We start from the raw sequence: 27,284 nt of genomic DNA on the forward strand, positions 1-27,284 counted from the left end.
CAAGGCTGCCCACTGTCACCACTCTTATTCAACATCGTTTTGGAAGTTTTAGCCACAGCAATCAGAGAAGAAAAGGAAATGAAAGGAATCCAAATTGGAAAAGAAGTAGTAAAGCTGTCACTGTTTGCAGATGACATGCTACTCTACATAGAGAATCCCAAAGATGCTACCAGAAAACTACTAGAGCTAATCAATGAATTTGGTAAAGTTGCAGATACAAAATTAATGCACAGAAATCTCTTGCATTCCTATACACTAATGATGAAAAATCTGAAAGTGAAATCAAGAAAACACTCCCATTTACCATTGCAACAAAAAGAATAAAATATCTAGGAATAAACCTACCTAAGGAGACAAAAGACCTGTATACAGAAAATTATAAGACACTGATGAAAGAAATTAAAGATGATACAAATAGATGGAGAGATATACCATGTTCTTGGATTGGAAGAATCAACATTGTGAAAATGACTCTACTACCCAAAGCAATCTACAGATTCAATGCAATCCCTATCAAACTACCACTGGCATTTTTCACAGAACTAGAACAAAAAATTTCACAATTTGTATGAAAACACAAAAGACCCCGAATAGCTAAAGCAATCTTGAGAATGAAAAACGGAGCTGGAGGAATCAGGCTCCCTGACTTCAGACTACACTACAAAGCTACAGTAATCAAGACAGTATGGTACTGGCACAAAAACAGAAAGATAGATCAATGGAACAGGATAGAAAGCCCAGAGATAAATCCACGCACATATGGTCACCTCTTCTTTGATAAAGGAGGCAGGAATGCACAGTGGAGAAAGGACAGCCTCTTCAATAAGTGGTGCTGGGAAAACTGGACAGTACATCTAAAAGTATGAGATTAGATCACTCCCTAACACCATACACAAAAATAAGCTCAAAATGGATTAAAGACCTAAATGTAAACCCAGAAACTATTAAACTCTTAGAGGAAAACATAGGCAGAACACTGTATGACATAAATCACAGCAAGATCCTTTTTGACCCACCTCCTAGAGAAATGGAAATAAAAACAAAAATAAACAAATGGGACCTAATGAAACTTCAAAGCTTTTGCACAGGAAAGGAATCCATAAACAAGACCAAAAGACAACCCTCAGAATGGGAGAAAATATTTGCAAATGAAGCAACTGACAAAGGATTAATTTGCAAAATTTACAAGCAGCTCATGCAGCTCAATAACAAAAAAACAAACAACCCAATCCAAAAATGGGCAGAAGACCTAAATAGACATTTCTCCAAAGAAGATATACAGGCTGCCAACAAACACATGAAAGAATGCTCAACATCATTTGTCATTAGAGAAATGCAAATCAAAACTACAATGAGATATCATCTCACACCAGTCAGAATGGCCATCATCAAAAAATCTAGAAACAATAAATGCTGGAGAGGGTGTGGAGAAAAGGGAACCCTCTTGCACTGTTGGTGGGAATGTGAATTGGTACAGCCACTATGGAGAACAATATGGAGGTTCCTTAAAAAACTACAAATAGAACTACCATATGACCCAGCAATCCCTCTACTGGGCATATACCCTGAGAAAACCATAATTCAAAAAGAGTCATGTACCAAAATGTTCATTGCAGCTCTATTTAAAATAGCCCGGAGATGGAAACAACCTAAGTGCCCATCATCGGATTAATGGATAAAGAAGAGGTGGCACATATATACCATGGAATATCACTCAGCCATAAAAAGAAACAAAATTGAGCTATTTGTAATGAGGTGGATAGATCTAGAGTCTGTCATAGAGTGAAGTCAGAAAGAGAAAGACCAATACCGTATGCTAACACATATATATGGAATTTAAGAAAAAAATGTCATGACGAACCTAGGGGTAAGACAGGAATAAAGACACAGACCTACTAGAGAACGGACTTGAGGATATGGGGAGGGGAAAGGGTGATCTGTGACAAAGCGAGAGAGAGGCATGGACATATATACCCTACCAAGCGTAAGGTAGATGGCTAGTGGGAAGCAGCCGCATAGCACAGGGATATCAGCTCAGTGCTTTGTGACCACCTGGAGGGGTGGGATAGGGAGGGTGGGAGGGAGGGAGACACAAGAGGGTAGAGATATGGGAACATATGTATATGTATAACTGATTCACTGTGCTATAAAGCAGAAACTAACACACCATTGTAGAGCAATTATACCCCAATAAAGATGTTAATAAATAAATAAATATAATGACTTTAGGTTTTGAAATAGGAAATGTTATTGCTTTTTATTGCCCTTCATGTCTCTAGATATTGATGAGTGTAGAGATGGGACCCATCAGTGCAGATATAACCAGATATGTGAGAATACGAGAGGCAGCTATCGTTGTGTATGTCCAAGAGGTTACCGGTCTCAAGGAATTGGAAGACCCTGTATGGGTAAGTTAACAGGAACTCTTATTGAGTAATAAAGGCTGGGTAACTATTTTACCAGCTTGGTTAGAACCACTCTATCCTCAAATACTTTCTTGCTACAATTAGATTTGCAAGTTGGTTTAAGTAGTCCATTACATAAGTTGAATTACTTCTTAGAGACTTCCTATTGAGCTCAATTTACACTGACTTTCAAGTGATAATAATAACTACTTACGGAGTGCTTACTATGCACTATACATATCAAAGTGAGGCTGTGGTATAATTACCACGACAACTTAATTATGAAGATTAGCTCATTGATTATCTCTCTATGCATGTGATGTAAATGTTTGCATAGATACATTTTATTTGAATATGAAGTATATCTGTATGTACTACGAAGGTTTAGTTATGAAGGATTAAAATGTGAACACACATTTTAAGTGAATTGGTAATTATTACTTTATCTACCATGTTTAGTGCATACTATTTGCCATTCCCTGTGCTAAGAATCTCATTTAATTCTCCCAGTTACCTATTTGTTTCCATCTTAGTTATAGTTGAATGTAAAGTAAGGCAGGTAACGATAGTAGAAGATGTCTATAAGAAGGTAACCATATGCTTTTTTTTAATTAATACATTTACAATCAAGAAACTGACCTCTAAAATTATATTTCACCTCAGAATATTTATATGCAGAAAAAAAATTGTGTGAGCTTTTAAATACTAGCTTTTGGTTTGCATGCTATTATATCAGTATTTTTAAAATTGGATGCCTTGGTTGTCTATTTAATTCTTTATAGCAAATTCTTCCATAAAGACTTAGTTCTGTCTTTATGTAGTCTCTAGCATAGTACTTTGCACATAGAAAATGTTTAATGTAGTATCATTATTATGAATGGTTTTAAAATAAGTACTTTTTAATAGTAGGAATATATATCATGCTAGTCTTCTATTTAGATATTGTAATTTGTATATAATTTAACATTTTGATCAGTCATTACAGTGACCTAGCAGAATGAAATGTGTTTATTTGTTCACTAGTTTGACTTGAAGCTGAATGTCAGAAATTGGGCTGGGGGATAAATCAGTGAAGAAGGTAGGGCCATTGCCTTAAAGAGATATAAAATGTTAATTTTAACTTTTGCCTACTAAAATAATTTTTAAAGCACAGTTTACTACTTTTATTCTACTTATTCATATTGTTTTCTTTCATGCCACTGTGGTAATAAATTAAGGAATTTGGTTTTGATCTCTGGTCTTTATTCACTTTTTCAATTTACAAGAAGACTTAGGAGTACATACTCTGTGTTGACCTAGGAATAGAAAGAAAAATAACTTTAATTTTTGAACTTTGAGTTTATCTTAGGAAGAATGATTCTGTATCTTCATTTCCTTCTTTTTAATTTTTTTAAGAAAATGTGCTTGATATGATTATTCATTAATAATTATTGATGCAAAAGAAACAAAGGAAAATAAAACTGTAGGTGTACATTGTACATTCTTGCATCTGAAACTTGTAATTATATGAAAGATTAGAAGCACCAGTGATCAATATTGTAATTAAATGCGAACTAGAGATCTGACTGCATTCTTCACTCCACCAACAAAATTAAGATCTATATGTTAGCTTTGAACTCTAGTTTTTCTGGATTCAAGACCACATTTTCCATTATGACCCTATATGATTCTACTGTCCATGTAAAACAATCTTCAGGGACAGTCATAGAATCTTTCTATATATTCATAGCTGAATGATGAAAGCTTTTTCAAAAGTTCACAACAGCTGAGAAATTACTGTATTCCCTGCTTTGGAGGGTAACATGATGTCTTCAGTTTGTTTCACAGACTGATTCTTTATTCCTGTGTTTTCTGTGTGTATATGTGTGTATGTTTTTTTTTTCTCTTTTTTATGTATCATGGCACACGAGCAGACATTAATGAATGTGAACAAGTGCCTAAGCCTTGTGCATATCAGTGCTCCAACACCCCTGGCAGCTTCAAGTGTATCTGTCCACCAGGACAACATTTATTAGGGGACGGGAAATCTTGCGCTGGATTGGAGAGGCTGCCAAATTATGGCACTCAGTACAATAGCTATAACCTTGCACGGTTCTCCCCCGTGAGAAACAACTATCAACCTCAACAGCATTACAGACAGTACTCACATCTCTACAGCTCCTACTCAGAGTATAGGAACAGCAGAACGTCTCTCTCCAGGACTAGAAGGACTATTAGAAAAACTTGCCCTGAAGGCTCTGAGGCGAGCCATGACACATGTATAGGTAAATGTCAGCCATATTCCATTTCCTTTCTGTGGGCTCACTTAACGGACCAGAGTCTAAGCATATATACAGCACCTGTGAGAGTTTGGGTGTTGTGAACTACATCTGATCTCAAATCTGGGATGACCCAAGTTTCAAGACATTTACTCTGGCACCTAAAACTATTACCAGTTTTATCAAATGATGTATTTACATGTGTACATTCTGATAATTTATTGTTTTGTTGGCAGTTTCTCTTTTTTGATCACCCCTGAAAGTGTTACTAAATTTAATGCTATATAGAAATAAAATTCAGTGGCATCCAGAATATGGTTCTTAAAAAAAGAATATGCATATTGCCACCATAATATTAATACTATCAGATTATGGCTTTATCTGATGGATGCCAAAGCAGTGGGTTAAAAGTGAAACTCTCAGCTACTGTGTCGACTGCTTGTTCTGTCTGCAACCAGCATTGCCCTGACTGTTGTTACACACTCCCCATGGAACCTCTCAGTTCAATTATTTTGTATATATGTAAGTCACTGAAAAGACAATGTAAGCCAGGACAAAAGTAACTTGTTTCCATTGTTCTAACATATGTGCTTTCAGTATCTTTACCTAAACTCAAGTCTGTAATTTAATTTGTTTGCAAAAGTGAAGTGTAATTTCCAACTCAAGAATTGAGACCTTGTCTTCAGTTAAGTTGCAAACAATTCCATCTGTCATTCATTTAATTCAATTTTCTGTGAGTAGCCACAGTTTGCATGTCACTGAGCTATGCACCAAGGGGAATTAGCAAACACAAATTAGCCCCACAGTTTGTTAGAAGAAATGAGAAAGCAAAGAAAGGGAGGAGGGAGGCAAGAGGGGAGGGAAGAAGGAAATTCTGTTTAAATTTGAAGACCTATGCTAACCTCACGTTCTTGAATTTTTCTTAAGCATTCCACACGTTGCTTATTCTCTCCCAGATATGCTCTCTGTTAAACATTTTTTAGATATTTAAAAGAAATATCTTCTGACTTCAGTTTTTGTCATATCTTTTTCTACCCTTCTCCAAGCCCTGTTCCTGCATCGTTATCTTCTTAGACATGATTCCTTAGTCACTCTTAGGCGGACTCAGCTTCTCACATTATCTCCACTCAGCTGGACCTTCAAACCCTCTGGATCCTTACTCTTTAACCTTTAGTCTCTAGGCCCAGATGTTCCCAGAACTTTTCTGTCTGGCTGTCTTGAAGTACCTAAAGCGTAATATGATGCACATGGAATCTCCTCCCTGTGATCAGCTTCCTCGAACTGTGGACAGTGCTAGTTTCTTTTACTCCTTGAACTTGAAACATTCATGGGTTCATTAACAACTCTCAACATTTTGCCCCATATGGTCAAACACTACTTAATTACTAAACCTGTGGACTCCACTGTCCTTGGGAGTATGTCAAACATTGCTCTCAGCCTGCTCCAAACCATTCTTATTGGGTTTTTTCCATTGGTAATTTTGGTAATTTTTCATGCCTATTTTTACCTCTGTTAGTGAAACTTTTCACTATTTTATTGACAGAATTAACATCTGACATTTTGTCTTTCAATGTTTCTTCTAAATAATCATTCCCACTGAAGGGTTTTCATATCCTGTTAACATTCCATTCTCTGCCTTCGTCTTAGACAACTCTTCTCTTCTACCTTCACTCCCCTGCTCCAAAAATCCTTGATTATGCTCTGATAAATGAGTGAAACGGTATTTCCCACACCATATACCATCTAGTTGACTTCTAGATCATCTGAAGGTCCAAGCCATTTGAAGAAAGAGTCCCTGATTAATAACCAGTTCTCCATTTCTTTATCACAATCTGTGCCCTGTAGTTTCATCACAGTAGAGTCTTATGAATGTTTTATGTGCCTTTGTGTTTATATTACACTAATATGTTTATATGAATTACCTTCCCAAAACCATCTACTATGTGAGGCACCTACTATTTCAGAGTGAGGACCAATCTTGGAGACTCTAAAGTAAATTTCTATAACTAGTCTATGGCTGGATATTTAAATTTTATTTGGGGGCAATAAATAGACTAAGACATTTAGAAATATTTCTTAAAATATGGTGAGTATTTTCTGGCGTTGGTACTAATAAAGAAATTTACACTAAGATTGCAGACAGCTTTGGAATTATGTAACAAGCAACCTGCAGTAAACACCAAATGCCTTTAATTAACCATCTAGGATAGACAGTTTACAAAGGATTCAGAGTAACACCATGGAATTTTGTTAGACTTGGGCTAAGATTTAGCTTTTTAGGGAATTGATTCCAAAGCTTAATAGGGAAAACAAACGTTGCATTGCTTCTGAACACCAAAATCACACTTGGGGCCACTTTAAAATTCATACTCTGGAAAGTGTGATGTCTACTACTTGGAGTTCAATGTCATTTACATTTCTGTTGTTATCTTAGGTTAAAGCCGATTATAAAGGGAAAAAGTAAAAATATACCAAAAGTTCTGCAGTGAGTGCTTTGGTTAACCAAACTGGGGCAAAAACAATGACAAATGTTTGATGAGCGTTTGTCATTAACAGATTTTGAGTCATTGCATTTATCATCTGAGCAGATGCACAATGAACAGGTCCTTTTGCTGAGCCATCTCCAGGGTTTCACTTTGTCTTCCCTTTACTTCCAGCCCTCAGCACTCCTGCTTCCATTTCATACCACATTCTCTTCCTTCTAACACTGGTTGGCACATTTTAATATTAGGCAAAACACAACTGAGACAAGAAATCTGAGGCTTCTCAAATCCCATCCCTGATTCTGAAAGCAAATATCAATTAATTTTTTTACTATCTATTCCCACTCTTTTTATTGCTGTTTTCTTGACTTTGTTTAGTAATAGCAGGTAGCTTAGCTCTTTATAATTTGTTTTTCATATATTACATGTTTGAACCTTCCAACAAGCCTGTGAAGTAGGGAGATTGTATCAGTGACTCCTGTTGGCAGAAGAATCAACTGAGATCCTGAGAAGTTAAGTGGCTGGCCCAAAGTAACATAGCAACTATATGTATATCTAGTTGCCATTAGTACTTTACAGTTGTATGAAGTTGGATGAATATTCCTATCACAAAGATAAAACCGCCTCCACTTAATGATATCTGCTATAGACATGGCTGTTGGAGAGAGAGAGGCTGCTAAACTTTAAACAAAATAGAAACGAGTATTTTCCCAATTAATCTCAATAGAAACTTTATCTTTTAGGTAAATTCTACTGTGTTCTGTCAAGAGTTTAGTACCTTGGTGGTTTAGGATCCTGTACAGGTCTGTTTCATCTGTCATTCCAATATTAATTACTTAACTAATATTGCAATTGGCCAGTTTGGGGCTTCAGCTCCTATGTGCTTATACACAGAAGAGAGGTTCATATTTTATAATACAGGACAGTTTATATTGTACTCCATTAAAAATATACTGATATGAAACAGCACTGAACGTTTTTAAGCACAAGTATAAAATCAAGTTTTCTGTTGTATATCAACAACTTGTTTATAGTTGATTCTGCCACAGTTTCTGCCTTTGTTTCGCATGGTTATACACACTGCTTTTTTTCTGCACAGATATTGATGAATGTGACAATAGAGACACCTGCCAGCATGAGTGTAAAAATACCTTTGGGAGCTATCAGTGTATCTGCCCACCTGGCTATCAACTCATGCTCAATGGAAAAACATGTCAAGGTGAGAAAACATTGGGACATTTATTGCTACAACTTAACGTAAAATGAATATAGTGTGAGAAATGTCTTTTTTTTTTAATAATTTTTCTTCTAGTTGCTTCCTCTCCTCTCACATTCCCATGGGTCAGACTTAATCTATAATCCTTGCTTTTGCAAGCAGGAGAAAGCAATTAAGCAAAGGAAGAGTTGAGAAACACTTTTGGTATGGTCTTACCAGAAGGAGCAAGAATGCCTAAGCCACTTCATATCATATATATATATATATTTAAAACTAAATGGAAATAGACCTCTTCAAACATGTTTTCACAGTTCAGCTAAGAAGAAAGGAGAAATGAGAAGAGTGCTCAGTAAATGTACCTCAGTATTAGGCATTATTTTATACTTTGTCTTAGTGATCAGTGGGTAACTGATTAATCCACTCATTCTTCGAGTCAAATGATGAGTAACAATCATGTGACCGAGTTGCAGGATGCAGGAGGTTAAAACAGATGAATAATGTACACTCTCTTCCCTTTATGATCTTAGAGTCTAGTGGAGACAGACATGCAAATAAGTGCATAATCAACATACAAGGCTGTAGGTGTTATAACTGTTTTAGATAATGTGTAGTGATGGTAGAAAGAAAATCAATCTCAATAGCAAAATTGTTAAACAAAAATGTGAAAGGAGCATTGTATATTGATGAGGTTTAGTATGTTGTAACGTGTCCTTGATCAAAAGAATATGAACTTGTATAAATCGTTAAAATCTTCTAAGAAACCACCTCAATTCCATAGACAAAATCTAAGAATATTATATAGGTCTTAATAAGCCTCTGAATTTTATTAGTTTCTGTCATGTATAAAAGACTTCCCTTCACAAAAGACTTGCTAAGATGCAGCTCATGGAAATGTGTTCCAGAAGCCAAGACCAGGATGCACAATGGCTTCACCCGAGTTACCATGAGCTTCCACATGCTTACTCAACCCATTCACCCATCACACTCCCTGAGAGTCCCCACTAATCCTGTGGGCTGGAGAAGGAAAATGAACTCAATAATAACCTTTACTCCCAGCCATCACTCAAACATTTACGAAGAACTTACCCTGTGAGGAACATCTTACTAAGTTTTGAAATACTGGAAGAACATACATACATTATAGTTTTATGTTTTTCCAAAACAACCGTTATCTCATTTTAATCAGCAGTATAGTTTTGTCAAGAACAATAATTTGTACCCATTCTACAGATGATAAAACTAATTCTCAGAGTGGTTATGTGAGTCTCAATGTCCTAGAACCATCAAGAGCAAGGGTAGGACTTGATCACAGATCTCACAATGTCAGAAATGGTCCTTTATCTCTCCTGTGATGCTGTGAACACCAGGGTCATTGTATTGTGGGAGCAGACAGAGGTTAGAGCACTTACGTTGTCCATATTTTATAACTTCTCCAGCTCTTCAACCCAAGAATCGTTCTGAAAAGGTGGCAGTGCACAACACTAACATTACACTCCCAACAGGTACACCAGGCACCAAGGAAGGAAGGGGGTAGATACTAAGCATTTGGAATAACCAGCCAGACTGAAAACTCCTTAGCCAGATTTATATATATATACATATAAATTTATTTATTTTATTTATTTATTTTTGGCTGCATTGGGTCTTCGTTGCTGCGCGCGGGCTTTCTCTAGTTGCAGCAGGTGGGGGCGACTCTTCATTGTGGTGCATGGGCTTCTCATTGCAGTGGCTTCTCTTCTTACGGAGCACGGGCTCTTGGCATGTGGGCTTCAGTAGTTGTGGCACACGGGCTCAGTAGTTGTGGCACACAGGCTTATTTGCTCCGCGGCATGTGGGATCTTCCCGGACTGGGGCTCGAACCCATGTCCCCTGCATTGGCAGGTGGATTCCTAACCACTGCGCCACGAGGGAAGCCCCTTTAGCCAGATTTTTAAGGGTTATATTATGTCATATTCTCATTAGAGGATTTTTTCTTCTGTAAATTATTCCAGTTTGTTTTTTTTAGTTGCCCTTGTCACTCCTTCACTTCAAAACATTTTTCAGCTTTCACTTTTACTCCAGAGAGTGGAAAATAATGTGCACAAATCAGAAACAGGTATCATTTAAAATGTTTGCAATTTAAATGAGTTATATATTTTTGTGGTTTTAAAAAAAGACATGAGGGACTTCCCTGGTGGCACAGTGGTTAAGAATCCACCTGCCAATGCAGGGGATATGGGTTCGATCCCTGGTCCAGGAGGATCCCACATGCTGTGGAGCAACTAAGCCCGTGTGCCACAACTACTGAGTCTGCGCTCTACAGCCCGAGAGCCACAGCTGCTGAGGCCACGTGCCACACCTACTGAAGCCCACGTGCCTAGAGCCCGTGCTCTGTGACAAGAGAAGCCACTGCAATGAGAAGCCCGTGCACCACAATGAAGAGTAGCCCCCACTCGCCGCAACTAGAGAAAGCCCGTGCACAGCAACGAAGACCCAATGCAGCCAATAATTAATTAATTAATTAACTTTTTAAAAAGTTGTCTAAGAAAAAACATGAGAGACAACAATTATGACCTTTAAAGAAGTCTTTACTCTAAAGAATAACTTGGAGTCTTTATAGCTTTAGAAAGTGTTTGAGGCATTTATGAGGAACAAAGTGCTACTTTTCATTCACAGATAAATTTTTGAATCTTTATACATTAGTGATAGAAACATCAGTAATAAAAGGGATATTAAAGTGAATTTGACACTGAATGAGGACAAAGACTAGTCTACAGTGGAAGTCACCAGACTAAAAAATGAAAAACAAAAAACATGACCAATTATAATGTGCCCCAGAAGCAGAGAGGAGAAACTAAAAAATCCGTATGCTAATTTTAAGCACCGTTAATCTAATTCTAAAACTGTAAGAACACTACATGTTGGCATTGCATTCGAAATGAGTGTTCTAATCTATCCAAGTTTTAAGAAGCAATTCATAATGTTTGTCAAGAATCTGAATTACTCTACACCCTCTATAAGACAAATGTTTCAAGTGTGCTTATCCTAAACTACTTTTTTAATGTATCCAGAGCACTTGGTTAAATGCACTCATATGTTCTAAAGCAATTATTGTGAAAGTTTTTCAGCTCATCTTGGTATTCTTTTCTTGTAGCAATAATATTTATGTTATGAAATCCCTATACTTTTTTATCATAATAATTTTCTAATAATATTTTATAAAAACCAAACATCACCACACTGTCAGTTAACAGAAGACAGTCTGATTTCTCCATCTTTTCTAGCTTCTTTTTTTAAGACCAATGAGTAAAGTGAATGAACAGAGTGACTAGAGTGAATGCCTACAGGATGCTTACTCCTGAGGAGATAGCAGTAGACAGAAGACAAAGGAGGGCTACCTTCTCCAAAGCTCAAATACTTTATGAAAGCTCTTCTATAGGAAGTGTACATTATTATGGAGCTAGAGACAAACACTGTGTATATTAGATTCTCAAATCTCTGATAGATTTATTTGCAGCCAATGAAAATCTATGATAAGGTAGCTGTTCTTATTATGCCTGGACGTGTGTCCAGATTCTGGCCTCCAATCACCATTTTCATGGACCCTAGTAGCCCACTGGCCTCCATGTTTCTGCATGAGTTCACTCTAAAAATTAAAGCTAAAATGAAATTTGGAGTATGGATGGGCAGGGAATTTTTTTTATGGAGAGAAAAGAAGATAAGATTAATTGAATTTCTTTCACGTTTTCCTAAAGGGCTTTTCACTTCATTCTGAGACAATCTCATTTTGTCAAGGAGATGGAGCACTGCTGGCAGATAAAATCATAATTAGAAATTGGTTTACAGAGACAAAAGGCAAGATTTAACTGAAATAAAACATGTTTCACTCTGTTCCATTCCTGGAGGAAAACTAGTCCTAATATAAAACGAGTAATAGAAAGCACATTATGTCATTATCAGCACACCTAAGTAACGAAAAAGTCAAGTAAGTGATTTACTCCATATAATTCTAGCTTAATATCTTTTGACTTTGTACAGACTACTGTTAAGTTTAAAGAAACTAATTACATTGTATGTCATTTCCTTAAGAAATGGAATATATTTGGAACCAAATCTAAAAATGATCATTTTTGACACAGAAATGCAAATGGCATTTCTGGACAAGATGGTGGAGTAGATGGATCTTGAGCTCACATCCTCTCAAAAGCACAACATTTATTCTTCACGATTTATATACTGTCTCTTGGAATATCTTCTCGCCTTTTTTTTATAGTAATATTCCAAGTTATTTACGAGTTCACGAAAAACTTCACAAATTTAACCCAAGATCAATATAAATACCATCATGCAGATACCGAGTCACTACTATGAAATGACATAATAGTTACACATACCCATTGGTTGTGGCACCAATTCCATGACTGAAGTACGTTTGACCTTTAGAACCTACCTCTCCAAAAAACTGATTTGGGTCCAATTATACATCAGAATCTATGTTTATTCAAATACTAAAGAAGAAAATGTTACAAGTGGCTCTGTCCAGCCCATTGACTTAAACTTTCTCTAAAATTAGTCTTCATATTTTTTGTTTACCTACTCCAAAAAGAAATTTGAAAACCTTCACTCATACTTGTAAAAATCAACCTCCAAAGTTTCTTACCATGTTTAAATAGTTACAGAGAATGTGAGTTCTGGCATTGGTGTTTACGTGCTTTCAATGTATTTTCATCAAAACTTTGGAACTGCACACTTAACTCAGTTACTGGAGGATGACCACCATATAATTTAAAAGTGTTTACTCATTGTAAAACCAACCAGACTGTCAGAAAAATGTCTAAAGTCATTTTTCTGTTCAAGTAAAAGTGTTAGTAGGTGTTCCTATGACAGCTAGCTCACTTCTGAAATCTAATTTAAAATGGAGAACTAAGACCATGGTTTGTAGCCATGATGAAATAAGGCCTGCCACTATCAATATATGCCACCAGTTTTCTTACCCTTCCTATGTGCCTGGAAGCATTTTATACCCTGTATCATAAAGAAATTTGCAATTAGTGGAAATATTTTTTTGTAAAGCAGAAGAAGGATGTAAGAGGGAAGAGTTTGGGAAAGGAGAACTCCAGGCCATAGGAAATTCTCAAGCAGATTGATTTTAGGAAGGAGAACTTAGGAGGGAAAATCAAAATCTGAATGGAGAGCAGGACAAGATGGTGGAGTAGCTGGATCTTGAGCTCACATCCTCTCAAAAGCACAACAAAATCACAACTAACTGCTCAACAACCACTGATTTAAAAAAAGACTGGAACCTAACAAAAAAGATAGTCTACATCCAAAGACATTACAAATAGAACTACCATACGACCCAGCAATCCCACTACTGGGCATATACCCTGAGAAAACCATAATTCAAAAAGAGTCATGTACCAAAATGTTCATTGCAGCACTATTTACAATAGCCAGGACATGGAAGCAACCTCAGTGTCCATCTACAGATGAATGGATAAAGAAGATGTGGCACATATATACAATGGAATATTACTCAGCCATAAAAAGAAACAAAATTGAGTTATTTGTGGTGAGGTGGATGGACCTAGAGTCTGTCATACAGAGTGAAGTAAGTCAGAAAGAGAAAAACAAATACCATATGCTAACACATATATATGGAATCTAAGGGAAAAAAAGGTCATGAAGAACCTAGGGGTAAGACAGGAATAAAGACACAGACCTACTAGAGCACGGACTTGAGGATATGGGGAGGGGGAGGAGTAGGTTGTGACAAGGTGAGAGAGAGGCATGGACATATATACACTATCAAGCATAAAGTGGATAGCTAGTAGGAAGCAGCTGCATAGCACAGGGAGATCAGTTAGGTGGTTTGTGACTGCCTAGAGGGGTGGGATAGGGAGGGTGGGAGGGAGGGAGATGCAGGAGGGAAGAGAAATGGGAACATGTGTATATGTATAACTGATTCACTTTGTTATAAGGCAGAAACTAACACACCATTGTAAAGCAATTATACTCCAATAAAGATGTTAAAAAAAAATAAAAGAAGAAGAAACCCAACGAGACGGTACAAGGGGCTCACTCGCAATATAATCAAACCCTATGACCCCCAGGTGGGCAACCCACAAACTGGAGAACAGTTATATCACAGAAGTTCTCCCACAGGAGTGAGTTCTGAACCCCATGTCAGGCTCCCAGCCTGGGGTTCTGGCATTGGGAGAAGGAGCGCCCAGAGCACTTGATGTTGAAGGCCAGCAGGGCTTGAGTCCAGGAGCTCCACAGGAGTAGGGGAAACAGAGACCCACTCTTGGAGGGTGCATAGAAGGTCTTGTGTACACCATGACCCAGGGCAAAAGCAGTGACTTCTTTAGGAGCCTGGGCCAGACCTACCTGCTGGTCCTGGAGGATTTCCTGAGGAGGTGGGGGGGCAGCTGTGGCTCACTGTGGGGACAAGGACACCACTGGCAGAGGTACGGGGGATTATTTATTAGCATGAGCTCCCCTAGAGGCTGCCATCTTGGTACCATGATCTGGCCTCACCCAACAGACTGTAGGCCCCAATTCTGGACACCTCAGGCCAAACAAGCAACAGGGCAGGAACACAAAGCAACAGGGCAGGAACACAGCCCCACACATCAGCAGACAGGCTGCATAAGGACTTCCTGAGCCCACAGCCACCTCTAGACATGCTCTTTGACATGGCCCTACCCACCACAGGGTCAAGACCCAGCTTCACCCACCAGAAGCAAGAAAACTACAGTCTGGCAGCCTGCAGAACTGAGTCCACAGACACAGATAAGAACCTACCCCAGGACTAGCTTGGTCCCTGGCCCTTGGTGACAAGAAGAGAGTGTACTTCTGGGACACATAGGACATCCCCTACAGGGAGCCACTTCTCCAAGGTCAAGAAACATAACTAACCTTCCACATACATAAAAATACAAATAGAAATCTAGACAAAATGAGGGAGAGGGGAGTACGTTCCAGACCAAGGAACAAGATAAAACCCCAGAAGAACAACTAAGTGACGTGGAGATAGACAATGTACCTGAGAAAGAGTTCAGAGTAATGATCATAAAGATGATCCAAGAACTCAGGAAAACAATGGATGCACAGAGCAAGAAGTTACAAGAAGTTTTTAACTAAGAGATAGAAAATATAAAGAACAACCAAACAGAGTTGAATACAATAACTGAAGTGCAAAACACACTAGAAGGAATCAGTAGCAGAGTAAGTGAGGCAGAGAATGGATAAAGTGAGCTGGAAGACAGAGTGGTGGAAATCACTGCCACATAACAGAATAAAGAAAAAAATGAAAAGAAATGAGGATAGTTTAAGAGACCTCTGGGACAACATCAAACGTACCAACATTCACATAATAGAGGTCCCAGAAGGAGGAGAGAGGGGGAAAGGGCCTGAGGAGATATAAAGAGATAATAGCCAAAAATTCCCTAACATGGAAAAGGAAGCAGTAACCCATGTCCAGAAAGTGGAGAGAGTACCATACAGGATCAACCAAAGGAGGAACATGCCAAGGCACATAGTAATCAAACTGACAAAGAGAAAATATTAAAAGCAACAAGGGAAAAGCAACAAATAACCTCATGGGGCTTCCCTTGTATGTTATCAGCTGATTTTTCAGCAGAAAATCTGGCCAGAAGAGAGTGGTACAATAAGGTGATGAAAGGGAAAACCCCACAACCTAGGATTCTCTACCCAGCAAGGCTCTCATTCAGATTTTGATGGAGAAATCAAAAGCTTTACAGACAAGCAAAAGCCAAAAGAATTCAGTACCACCAAACCAGCTTTACAACAAATGCTTAGGGAACGTCTCTAGGTGAAAAAGAAAAGGCCACAACTAGAAACAAGAAGATTACAAAATGGGAAAGCTCACTGGTAAAGGCAAACCTACAGTAAAGGTAGGAAATCATCCATATTCAAATATGATATCTAACCCAGTAATCGTGAGAAGACAGTAAAAATGCAGGATACTTGAAGTGCACTTGAAATTAAGAGATCAGCAACTTAAAACAATCATGTATATATATAGACAGCTATATGAAAACCTAATGGCAAATGCAAACCAAAAATCTATAACAGATATACACACACACAAAAAAAAAATGGAATCCAAACACAATTCTAAAGATAGTCATCAAATCACAAGAGAAGAGAACAAAAGAGGAAGGGAAGAAAAAACACCTACAAAAACAAATCCAAAAGGATTAACAAAATGGCAGTAAGAACATACATATAAATAATTACCTTAAATATAAATGGATTAAATGCTCTAACCAAAAGACATGTTTACAAACGGATAAATTGATAGAAAAACAAGACTGGTATATATATAGTCTACAAGAGACTACTTCAGATATAGGGACACATACAGACTGAAAGTAAGGGAATGGAAAAAGATATTCCATGCAAATGGAAATCAAAAGAAAGCTGCAGTAGCAATACTCGTATCAGACAAAAGAGACTTTAAAATAAAGACTGCTAAAAGAGACAAAGAAGAACACTACATAATGATCAAGGAATCAATCTAAGAAGAAGAGATAACAATTGTAACTATATTGGGTTGGCCAAAAGTTCTTTCAGGTTTTTCCTTAAGATGTTACAGAAAAACCCAAACGAACTTGTTGGCCAACCCAATATACGCACCCAACATAGGAGCACCATAATATGTGAGGCAATTATTAACGGACATAAAAGGAGAAATTGACAGTAGCATAGTAATAGCGGGGGACTTTAACACCCCATTTATATCAATGGACAGATCATCCAGACAGAAAATCAGTAAGGAAACACAGCACTTAAGTGACACATTAGACCAGATGGACTTAATTGATGTTTATAGAGCATTCCATCCAAAAACAGCAGAATACACATTCAAGTTCAAATGGAACATACTCTAGGACTGATCACATTCTGGGCCACAAAGCAAGCTTCAGTAAATTTAAGAAAATTGAAATCATAATCAAGCATCTTTTCTGACCGCAATGCTATGAGATTAGGAATCAACTACAAGAAAAAAACTGCAAAAAACACAAACACATGGAGGCTAAACAGTATGCTACTAAACAAACAGATCACTGAAGAAAGCAGAGGAAATCAAAAAATACCTAGAGACAAATGAAAACAAAAACATGACGATCCAAAACCTATGGGACACAGAAAAAGCAGTTCTAAGAGAGACGTTTATAGCTGTACAAGCTTACCTCAGGAAATAAGAAAAGTCTCAAACAGCCTAACCTTACACCTAAAGCAATTACAGAAAGAAGAATAAACAAAACCCAAAGTTAGTAGAAGTAAAGAAATCATAAAGATCAGAGTAGAAATAAATGAAATAGAGATGAACAGAAAACAGTAGAAAATATCAGTAAAACTGAAATCTGGTTCTTTAAAAAAGAATGAACCTATGTATATATATAACTGAATTACTGTGCTATACACCTGAAACTAACATAACATTGTAAATCAATTATACTCCAATAAAATTTTTTTAAATAAAATAAAGTCAGAGTATTAAAGTGAAAATAAAAGCCAGTTCTTTGAAAAGATAAACAAAATTGATAAACCTTCAGACTCATCAAGAAAAAAAGTGAGAGGGCCCAAATCAATAAAATCAGAAATGAACAAGGAGGTGTTACAACTGAAACTACAGAAATACAAAGGACCATACTAAAAGCAACTATATGCCAATAACATGGACAGCCTAGAAAAAAATGGACAAATTCCTAGGAAGGTACAATCTCCCAAGACTGAATCAGGAAGAAATAGGAAATATGAACAGAATAATCACAAGTACTGAAAGTGAAACTGATTAAAATATTTCAAACAAACAAAAGCCCAGGACCAAATGGCTTCACAGGCAAGTTCTATCAAACATTTAGAAAAGAGTTAACACCTATCCTTCTGAAGCTGTTCCAAAAACTTGCAGAGGAAGGAACACTTCCAAACTCATTCAATGAGGCCACCATCACTCTGATACCAAAGCCAGGCAAAGATACCACAAAAAAAGAAAAAACACAGGCCAATACCACTGATGAACACAGGTGCAAAACTCCTCAAAATACTAGCAAACTAAATCCAACAATACATTAAAAGTATCATACACCATGATCAAGTGGAATTTACCCCAGGGATGCAAGGATTTTTCAATATCCACAAATCAATCAGTGTGATATACCACAGTAACAAATTGAAGAATAAAAACCATATGATCATCTCAATAGATGCAGAAAAAGCTTTTGGTAAAATTCAACATCCATTTATGATTAAAAAAAAAAAAGTCTCCAGACAGTGGGCATAGAGGGAACCTACCTCAACATCATAAAGGCCATATATAACAAACCCACAGCTAAAATTATATTCAATGGTGAAAAGCTGAAAGCATTTCCTCTAAGATCAGGAACAAGACAAGGATATCCACACTCCACTTTTATTCAACATTATTTTGGAAGTCCTAGGCATGGCATTCAGAGAAGAAAAAGAAATAAAAGGAAGCCAGATTGGCAAAGAAGAAGTAAAACTGTCACTATTTGCAGATGACATGATACTATACATAGAAAATCCTAAAGATGCAATGAAAAAAACTACTAGACCTTAATAAATTCAGTAAAGTTGCTGGATACAAAATACACTGAAATCTTTTGCATTTCTATACACTAACAATGAAAGATCAGAAAGAGAAATTAAGGAAACAATCCCATTTACCATTGCATCAAAAAGAATAAAATACCTAGGAATAAACCTACCTAAGGAAAAAAAAAAAAAAAACGAAACTTACCTAAGGAGAAAAAAGACCTATACTCTGAAAATTATAAGATGCTGATGAAAGAAATCAAAAATAACAAACAGATGGAAAGATATACCATGTTCTTGGATTGGAACAATCAATACTGACAACATGACTATACTACCCGAGGCAAACTGCAGATTTAATGCAGTCCCTATCAAATTACCAATGGCATTTTTCACAGAACCAGAACAAATAATTCTAAAATTTGTATGGAAACACAAAAGACCCCAAATAGCCAAAGCAATCTTGAGACAGAAAAACAGCTAGAGGAATCAGCCGCCCCTACTTCAGACTATACTATGAAGCTACAGTAATCAAAACAGTATGGTACTGGCACACAAACATAGATCAATGGAACAGGATAGAAAGCCAGGAAATAAACCCACACACCTATGGTAAAGTAATCTACAACAGAGGAGGCAAGACTATACAATAGAGAAAAGACAGCCTGTTCAATAAGTAATGCTGGGAAAGGACAGCTACATGTAAGAGAATGAAATTAGAACACTCTCTAACACCATGCACAAAAATAAACTCAGAATGGGTTAAAGACCTATATGTAAAGCCAGATACTATAAAACTCCTAAAGGAAAACATAGGCAGGATACTCTTTGACATACATCATAGCAATATCTTTTTGAATCTGTCTCCTGAGTAACAGAAATAAAAATAAAAATAAAATAGGAACAAATGGGACCTCATGAAACTTAAAAGCTTTTGCAGAGCAAAGGAAACCATAAACAAAATGAAAAGACAACCTACAAAATGGGAGAAAATATTTGTGAATGCTGCTACTGACAGGGATTAACCTCCAAGACATACAAACAGCTCATGACCAAAAGAAAACAACCCAATCAATAAATGGGCAGAAGCTCTAAATAGACACTTTTCCAAAGAAGACATACAGATGGCCAAAAGGCACATGAAAAGATGCTCATGCCTAATGGTTAGAGAAATGCAAATCAAAACTACAATGAGGTATCATCTCACACTGATCAGAATGGACCTCATCAAAAAGTCTCAAAATAATAAATGCTGGAGAGGGTATGGATAAAACAGAACCCTTCTACACTGTTGGTTGGAATGTAAATTGATACAGCCACTATGGAGAACAGCACAGAGGTACCTTAAGAAGCTAAAAGTAGAGCTACCATATGATCCTGCTACTTTACTCCTGGGCATATATCCAGAGGAAACCATAATTCGAAAATATACATGCACCCCAATGTTCACTGCAGCACTATTTACAATAGCCAAGACATGGAAGCAATCTAAATGTCCATCGACAGAGGAATGGATAAGGACAATGTGGTATATATATACAATGGAATGTTAGCCATAAAAAGAATGAACTGATGCCATTTGCAGCAACATAGATGGACCTAGAGATTTTCATACTAAATGAAGTCAGAGAATGACAAATATCATATGATATCATTTACATGTGGAATCTTAAAAAAAAATTGAAGTATACAAAACAGAAATAGACTAATAGACACAGAAAAAAAACTTACGGTTACCAAAGGGGAAAAGGGGGGAGGGCTAAATTAGGAGTTTGGGATTAACATATACACACTACTATATATAAAATAGATAACCAACAAGGAACTACTGTATAGCACAGGGAATTATACTCAGTATTTTGTAATAACCTATAAGGGAGAAGAATCTGAAAAAGAATATATATACATATATATGTATGTATAACTGAATCACTTTGCTGTACATCTGAAACTAACACAACATTGTAAATCAACTTTACTTTACTAAAAAATTTTTTTTAAATCTGAATGGAAATTGATTCCCAAAATATTTGCCTGCTCTCAAATTGCTGGGAATTTTCATGCACTACCAGGGGAATACAGATAGCACAGTTTGAAACTATTGCTCTAAAATACAATTCCTAACTTTGGGGTCTTAATCCTTTAAATTGTGTTGAACTCTATGACTGATAAATTTTCTGGAAGGAGGGTCCAATCTTAGCCTTGCTTTATCATGCATGTGTACCTACACACTCGCACACAGAAACGTTTTCATTCACAGATCTCCTGATGCTCAAATATGGACCTCAAGAATCATGGCTTAAAAACACTCATTTTCAGAAAGCTCAAAAATAAGTTTCTTTTAGCTTCATCTTGATGCTTCTTAATTTTGGTGATTTAAGAGTGTTTTTATTTAACAACTTTGTATAGAAAACAAAATAAAGAGCATTTCATTTGCATGTCCCCCCAATATCCTAGGGAGAGATACTTTAGGGAGAGCATCCCACCTGAAACAACTGAGGCTGGCTCCTACACAGTTCAGATTTGATCAAACTTGATTATGGTTCTTGATCCTGTTTTTTTTTCTTTACTCAGTTTCTCACCACAAGATCTGAATGAACTGTACAGTCTCCCCTAAATTTATAACTTCTTTAATTTCCACTACACTGCTTCCCACTCAACAATTTGAACTTACAAAAGAAAATACTAGGGAAGGATCATGGATCACTCATGTTTTGTTTTCTTTTGTTTTGTTGCGGTACGCGAGCCTCTCACTGTTGTGGCCTCTCCCGTCACGGAGCACAGACTCCGGACACGCAGGCCCAGCGGGCATGGCTCACGGGCCCAGCCACTCCGCTGCATGTGGGATCCTCCCGGACCGGGGCACGAACCCGTGTCCCCTGCATCGGCAGGTGGACTCTGAACCACTGCACCACCAGGGAAGCCCGATCACTCATGTTTTAAAGAGATTCTTCACTTTACAGAAAGATTCACAAGTGCCCTTTAAATTTTTAGCTTGTTTTTAGTGAACTTAAAGTATTATTAGCTTTACAAAACTCAAATGCATTCTGTTTCTAAATATAAAGAACAGGTTTCTTAGTAGCTTCCCTTCTACTTTTATAGCTCTTATTTTCAATGTCTTTTCACATATGTTTAAATATAAATAGAGTGCTCACTTCGGCAGCACATATATTAAAATTGGAACAATACAGAGAAGATTAGCATGGCCGCTGCGCAAAGATGACACACAAATTCGTGAAGTGCTCCACATTTTTCTTTCTACAAGAGACCCACTTCAGACCTAGAAACACATACAGACTAAAAGTAAGGGTATGGAAAAAGATATTTCATGCAAATGGAAACCAAAAGAAAGCTGGAGTAGTAATTCTCATAGCAGACAAAATAGACATAAAGACTATTAGAAGAGACAAGGACACTACATAATGATCAAGGGATCGATTCAAAAAGAAGATATAACAATTGTAAATATTTATGCACCCAACATAGGAGCACCTCAATGCATAAGGCAAATACTAACAGCCATAAAAGGGGAAATTGACAGTAACACATTCAGAGTAGGGGACTTTAACACCCCACTTTCACCAATGGACAGATCATCCAAAATGAAAATAAATAAGGAAACACAAGCTTTAAGTGATACATTAAACAAGATGGACTTAATTGACATTTATAAGACATTCCATCCAAAAACAACAGAATACACATTTTTCTCAAGTGCTCATGGAACATTCTCCAGGATAGATCATATCTTGGGTCACAAATCAAGCCTTGGTAAATTTAAGAAAATTGAAATTGTATCAAGTATCTTTTCCAACCACAACGCTATGAGACTAGATATCAATTACAGGAAAAGATCTGTAAAAAATACAAACACATGGAGGCTAAACAATACACTACTTAATAACGAAGTGATCACTGAAGAAATCAAAGAGGAAATAAAAAAATACCTAGAAACAAATGACAATGGAGACACGACGACCCAAGATCTATGGGATGCAGCAAAAGCAGTTCTAAGAGGGAACTTTATATCAATACAATCCTACCTTAAGAAACAGGAAACATCTCGAATAAACAACCTAACCTTGCACCTAAAGCAATTAGAGAAAGAAGAACAAAAAAACCCCAAACTTAGCAAAAGGAAAGAAATCATAAAAATCAGATCAGAAATAAATGAAAAAGAAATGAAGGAAACAATAGCAAAGATCAATAAAACTAAAAGCTGGTTCTTTGAGAAGATAAACAAAATTGATAAACCATTAGCCAGACTCATCAAGAAAAAAAGGGAGAAGACTCAAATCAATAGAATTAAAAATGAAAAAGGAGAAGTAACAACTGACACTGCAGAAATACAAAAGATCATGAGGGATTACTACAAGCAACTCTGTGCCAATAAAATGGACAACCTGGAAGAAATGGACAAATTCTTAGAAAGGCACAACCTGCCAACAGTGAACCAGGTAGAAACAGAAATTATGAACGGCCAATCACAAGCACTGAAATTGAAACGGTGATTAAAAATCTTCCAACAAACAAAAGCCCAGGACCAGATGGCTTCACAGGCGAATTCTATACAACATTTAGGGAAGAGCTAACACCTATCCTTCTGAAACTCTTCCAAAATACAGCAGAGGGAGGAACACTCCCAAACTCAGTCTACGAGGCCACCATCATCCTGATACCAAAACCAGACGAGGATGTCACAAAGAAAGAAAACTACAGGCCAATATCACTGATGAACATAGATGCAAAAATCCTCAACAAAATACTAGCAAACAGAATCCAACAGCACATTAAACAGATCATACACCATGATCAAGTGGGGTTTATTCCAGGAATGCAAGGATTCTTCAATATACGCAAATCAATCAGCGTGATACACTATATTAAACTGAAGAAGAAAAACCATATGATCATCTCAATAGATGCAGAGAAAGCTTTTGACAAAATTCAACACCCATTTATGATAAAAACCCTGCAGAAAGTAGGCATAGAGGGAACTTTCCTCAACATAATAAAGGCCATATATGACAATCCCACAGCCAACATCGTCCTCAATGGTGAAAACTGAAACCATTTCCACTAAGATCAAGAACAACACAAGGTTGCCCACTCTCACCACTTATTCAACATAGTTTTGGAAGTTTTAGCCACAGCAAGCAGAGAAGAAAAGGAAATAAAAGGAATCCAAATTGGAAAAGAAGAAGTAAAGCTGTCACTGTTTGCAGGTGACATGATACTATACATAGAGAATCCTAAAGATGCTACCAGAAAACTACTAGAGCTAATCAATGAATTTGGTAAAGTAGCAGGATAAAAAATTAATGCACAGAAATCTCTGGCATTCCTATACACTAATGATGAAAAATCTGAAAGTGAAATCAAGAAAAGACTCCCACTTACCATTGCAACAAAAAGAATAAAATATCTAGGAATAAACTTACCTAAGGAGACAAAAGACCTGTATGCTGAAAATTATAAGACACTGATGAAAGAAATTAAAGATGATACAAATAGATGGATGTTCCGTGTTCTTGGATTGGAAGAATCAATACTGTGAAAATGACTGTACCACCGAAAGCAATCTACAAATGCAGTGCAATCCCTATCAAACTACCACTGGCATTTTTCACAGAACTAGAACAAAAAATTTCACAATTTGTATGGAAACACAAAAGACCCTGAATAGCCAAAGCAATCTTGAGAACGAAAAACGAAACTGGAGGAATCAGGCTCCCTGACTTCAGACTATACTACAAAGCTACAGTAATCAAGACAGTATGGTACTGGCACAAAAACAGAAATATAGATCAATGGAACAGGATAGAAAGCCCAGAGATAAATCCACGCACATACGGTCACCTTATCTTTGATAAAGGAGGCAGGAATGTACAGTGGAGAAAGGACAGCCTCTTCAATAAGTGGTGCTGGACAAACTGGACAGTACATGTAAAAGTATGAGATTAGATCACTCCCTAACACCATACACAAAAATAAGCTCAAAATGGATTAAAGACCTAAATGTAAAGCCAGACACTATGAAACTCTTAGAGAAAAATATAGGAAGAACACTCTATGACATAAATCACAGCAAGATCCTTTTTGACCCACCTCCTAGAGAAATGGAAATAAAAACAAAAATAAACAAATGGGACCTAATGAAACTTCAAAGCTTTTGCACAGTAAAGGAAACCATAAACAACACCAAAAGACAACCCTCAGAATGGGAGAAAATATTTGCAAATGAAGCAACTGACAAAGGATTAATTTACAAAATTTACAAGCAGCTCATGCAGCTCAATAACAAAAAAACAAACAACCTAATCCAAAAACGGGCAGAAGATCTAAATAGACATTTCTCCAAAGAAGATATACAGATGGCCAACAAACACATGAAATAATGCTCAACTTCATTAATCATTAGAGAAATGGAAATCAAAACTACAATGCGATATCATCTCACACCAGTCAGAATGGCCATCATCAAAATATCTAGAAACAATAAATGCTGGAGAGGGTGTGGAGAAAAGGAAGCCGTCTTGCACTGCTGGTGGGAATGTAAATTGATACAGCCACTGTGGAGAACACTATGGAGGTTCCTTAAAAACTACAAATAGAACTACCATGTGACCCAGCAATCCCACTACTGGGCATATACCCTGAGAAAACCATAATTCAAAGAGTCATGTAACAAAATATTCATTGCAGCTCTATTTACAATAGCCCGGAGATGGAAGCAACCTCAGTGTCCATCATCGGGTGAATGGATAAAGAAGATGTGGCACATATATACAATGGAATATTACTCAGCCATAAAAAGAAACAAAATTGAGCTATTTGTAATGAGGTGGATAGACCTAGAGTCTGTCATACAGAGTGAAGTAAGTCAGAAAGAAAAAGACAGATACCGTATGCTAACACATATATATGGAATTTAAGAAAAAAAAAATGTCATGAAGAACCTAGAGGTGAGGCAGGAATAAAGATGCAGACCTCCTAGAGAACGGACTTGAGGTTATGGGGAGGGGGAAGGGTGAGCTGTGACAGGGCGAGAGAGAGTCATGGACATATACACACTAACAAACGTAGTAAGGTAGATAGCTAGTTGGAAGCAGCCGCATGGCACAGGGATATTGGCTTGGTGCTTTGTGACAGCCTGGAGGGGCGGGATAGGGAGGGTGGGAGGGAGGGAGACGCAAGAGGGAAGAGATACGGGAACATATGTATATGTATAACTGATTCACTTTGTTATAAAGCAGAAACTAACACACCATTGTAAAGCAATTATACCCCAATAAAGATGTTAAAAAAAAAAAAAAAAACTACAAATAGAACTACCATGTGACCCAGCAATCCCACTACTGGGCATATACCCTGAGAAAACCATAATTCAAAGAGTCATGTAACAAAATATTCATTGCAGCTTTATTTACAATAGCCCGGAGATGGAAGCAACCTCAGTGTCCATCATCGGGTGAATGGATAAAGAAGATGTGGCACATATATACAATGGAATATTACTCAGCCATAAAAAGAAATGAAATTGAGCTATTTGTAATGAGGTGGATAGACCTAGAGTCTGTCATACAGAGTGAAGTAAGTCAGAAAGAGAGAGACAAATACCATATGCTAACACATATATATGGAATTTAAGAAAAAAAATGTCATGAAGAACCTAGGGGTAAGACAGGAATAAAGACACAGACCTACTAGAGAATGGACTTGAGGATATGGGGAGCGGGAAGGGTAAGCTGTGACAAAGCGAGAGAGAGGCATGGACATATATACACTACCAAACGTAAGGTAGATAGCTAGTGAGAAGCAGCCGCATAGCACAGGGAGATCATCTCGGTTCTTTGTGACCGCCTGGACGGGTGGGTTAGGGAGGGTCGGAGGGAGGGAGACGCAAGAGGGAAGAGATATGGGAACATATGTATATATATAACTGATTCATTTTGTCTTAAAGCAGAAACTAACACACCATTGTAAAGCAATTATACTCCAATAAAGATGTTAAAAGAAAAAAAAAAACTTAGAGGAGTCTGGGAAATAGCACACCAGGAATCAGGATCCCCACTTGGTGGGTGAAGAAGCTTAAGTGCAGCTACCAAGTTCATTCATGGCGAGGAGAAAGCTAGCGCTCAACGTTCCAGTCCAGTATCCACAATGCCTGCCCTGATGGTATGTTCTGACCCGAGTTGCTGATGGTGCATGTTCCTTGTGCTATTGTAGATGTTGATGAGTGTCTGGAGCAGAATGTGCACTGTGGGCCGAATCGCATGTGCTTCAATATGAGAGGAAGTTACCAATGCATCCAGACGCCCTGTCCACCCGACTACCAACGGGATCCTGTGTCAGG

At 37.3% G+C, this 27,284-nt stretch overlaps 1 protein-coding gene across 1 annotated transcript in view; it reads left to right on the plus strand.

Annotated features, from left to right (window-relative positions):
• The window catches only part of HMCN1 (hemicentin 1), a gene marked incomplete at its 5' end in the record, with an annotated part of 521,222 nt that overhangs the window by 490,849 nt on the left and 3,089 nt on the right, over window positions 1-27,284 (plus strand). The window contains 4 exons of the mRNA XM_082648266.1: window positions 2,280-2,408; window positions 4,319-4,669; window positions 8,246-8,365; window positions 27,158-27,284. Coding sequence (XP_082504392.1) covers window positions 2,280-2,408; window positions 4,319-4,669; window positions 8,246-8,365; window positions 27,158-27,284 — 727 coding nt within the window. The remainder of the gene's footprint in view (window positions 1-2,279; window positions 2,409-4,318; window positions 4,670-8,245; window positions 8,366-27,157) is intronic.

The sequence above is a fragment of the Grampus griseus genome (assembly GCF_964374135.1).
Source record: "Grampus griseus genome assembly, chromosome: 1".
NCBI classification, from domain to species: Eukaryota; Metazoa; Chordata; class Mammalia; order Artiodactyla; family Delphinidae; genus Grampus; species Grampus griseus.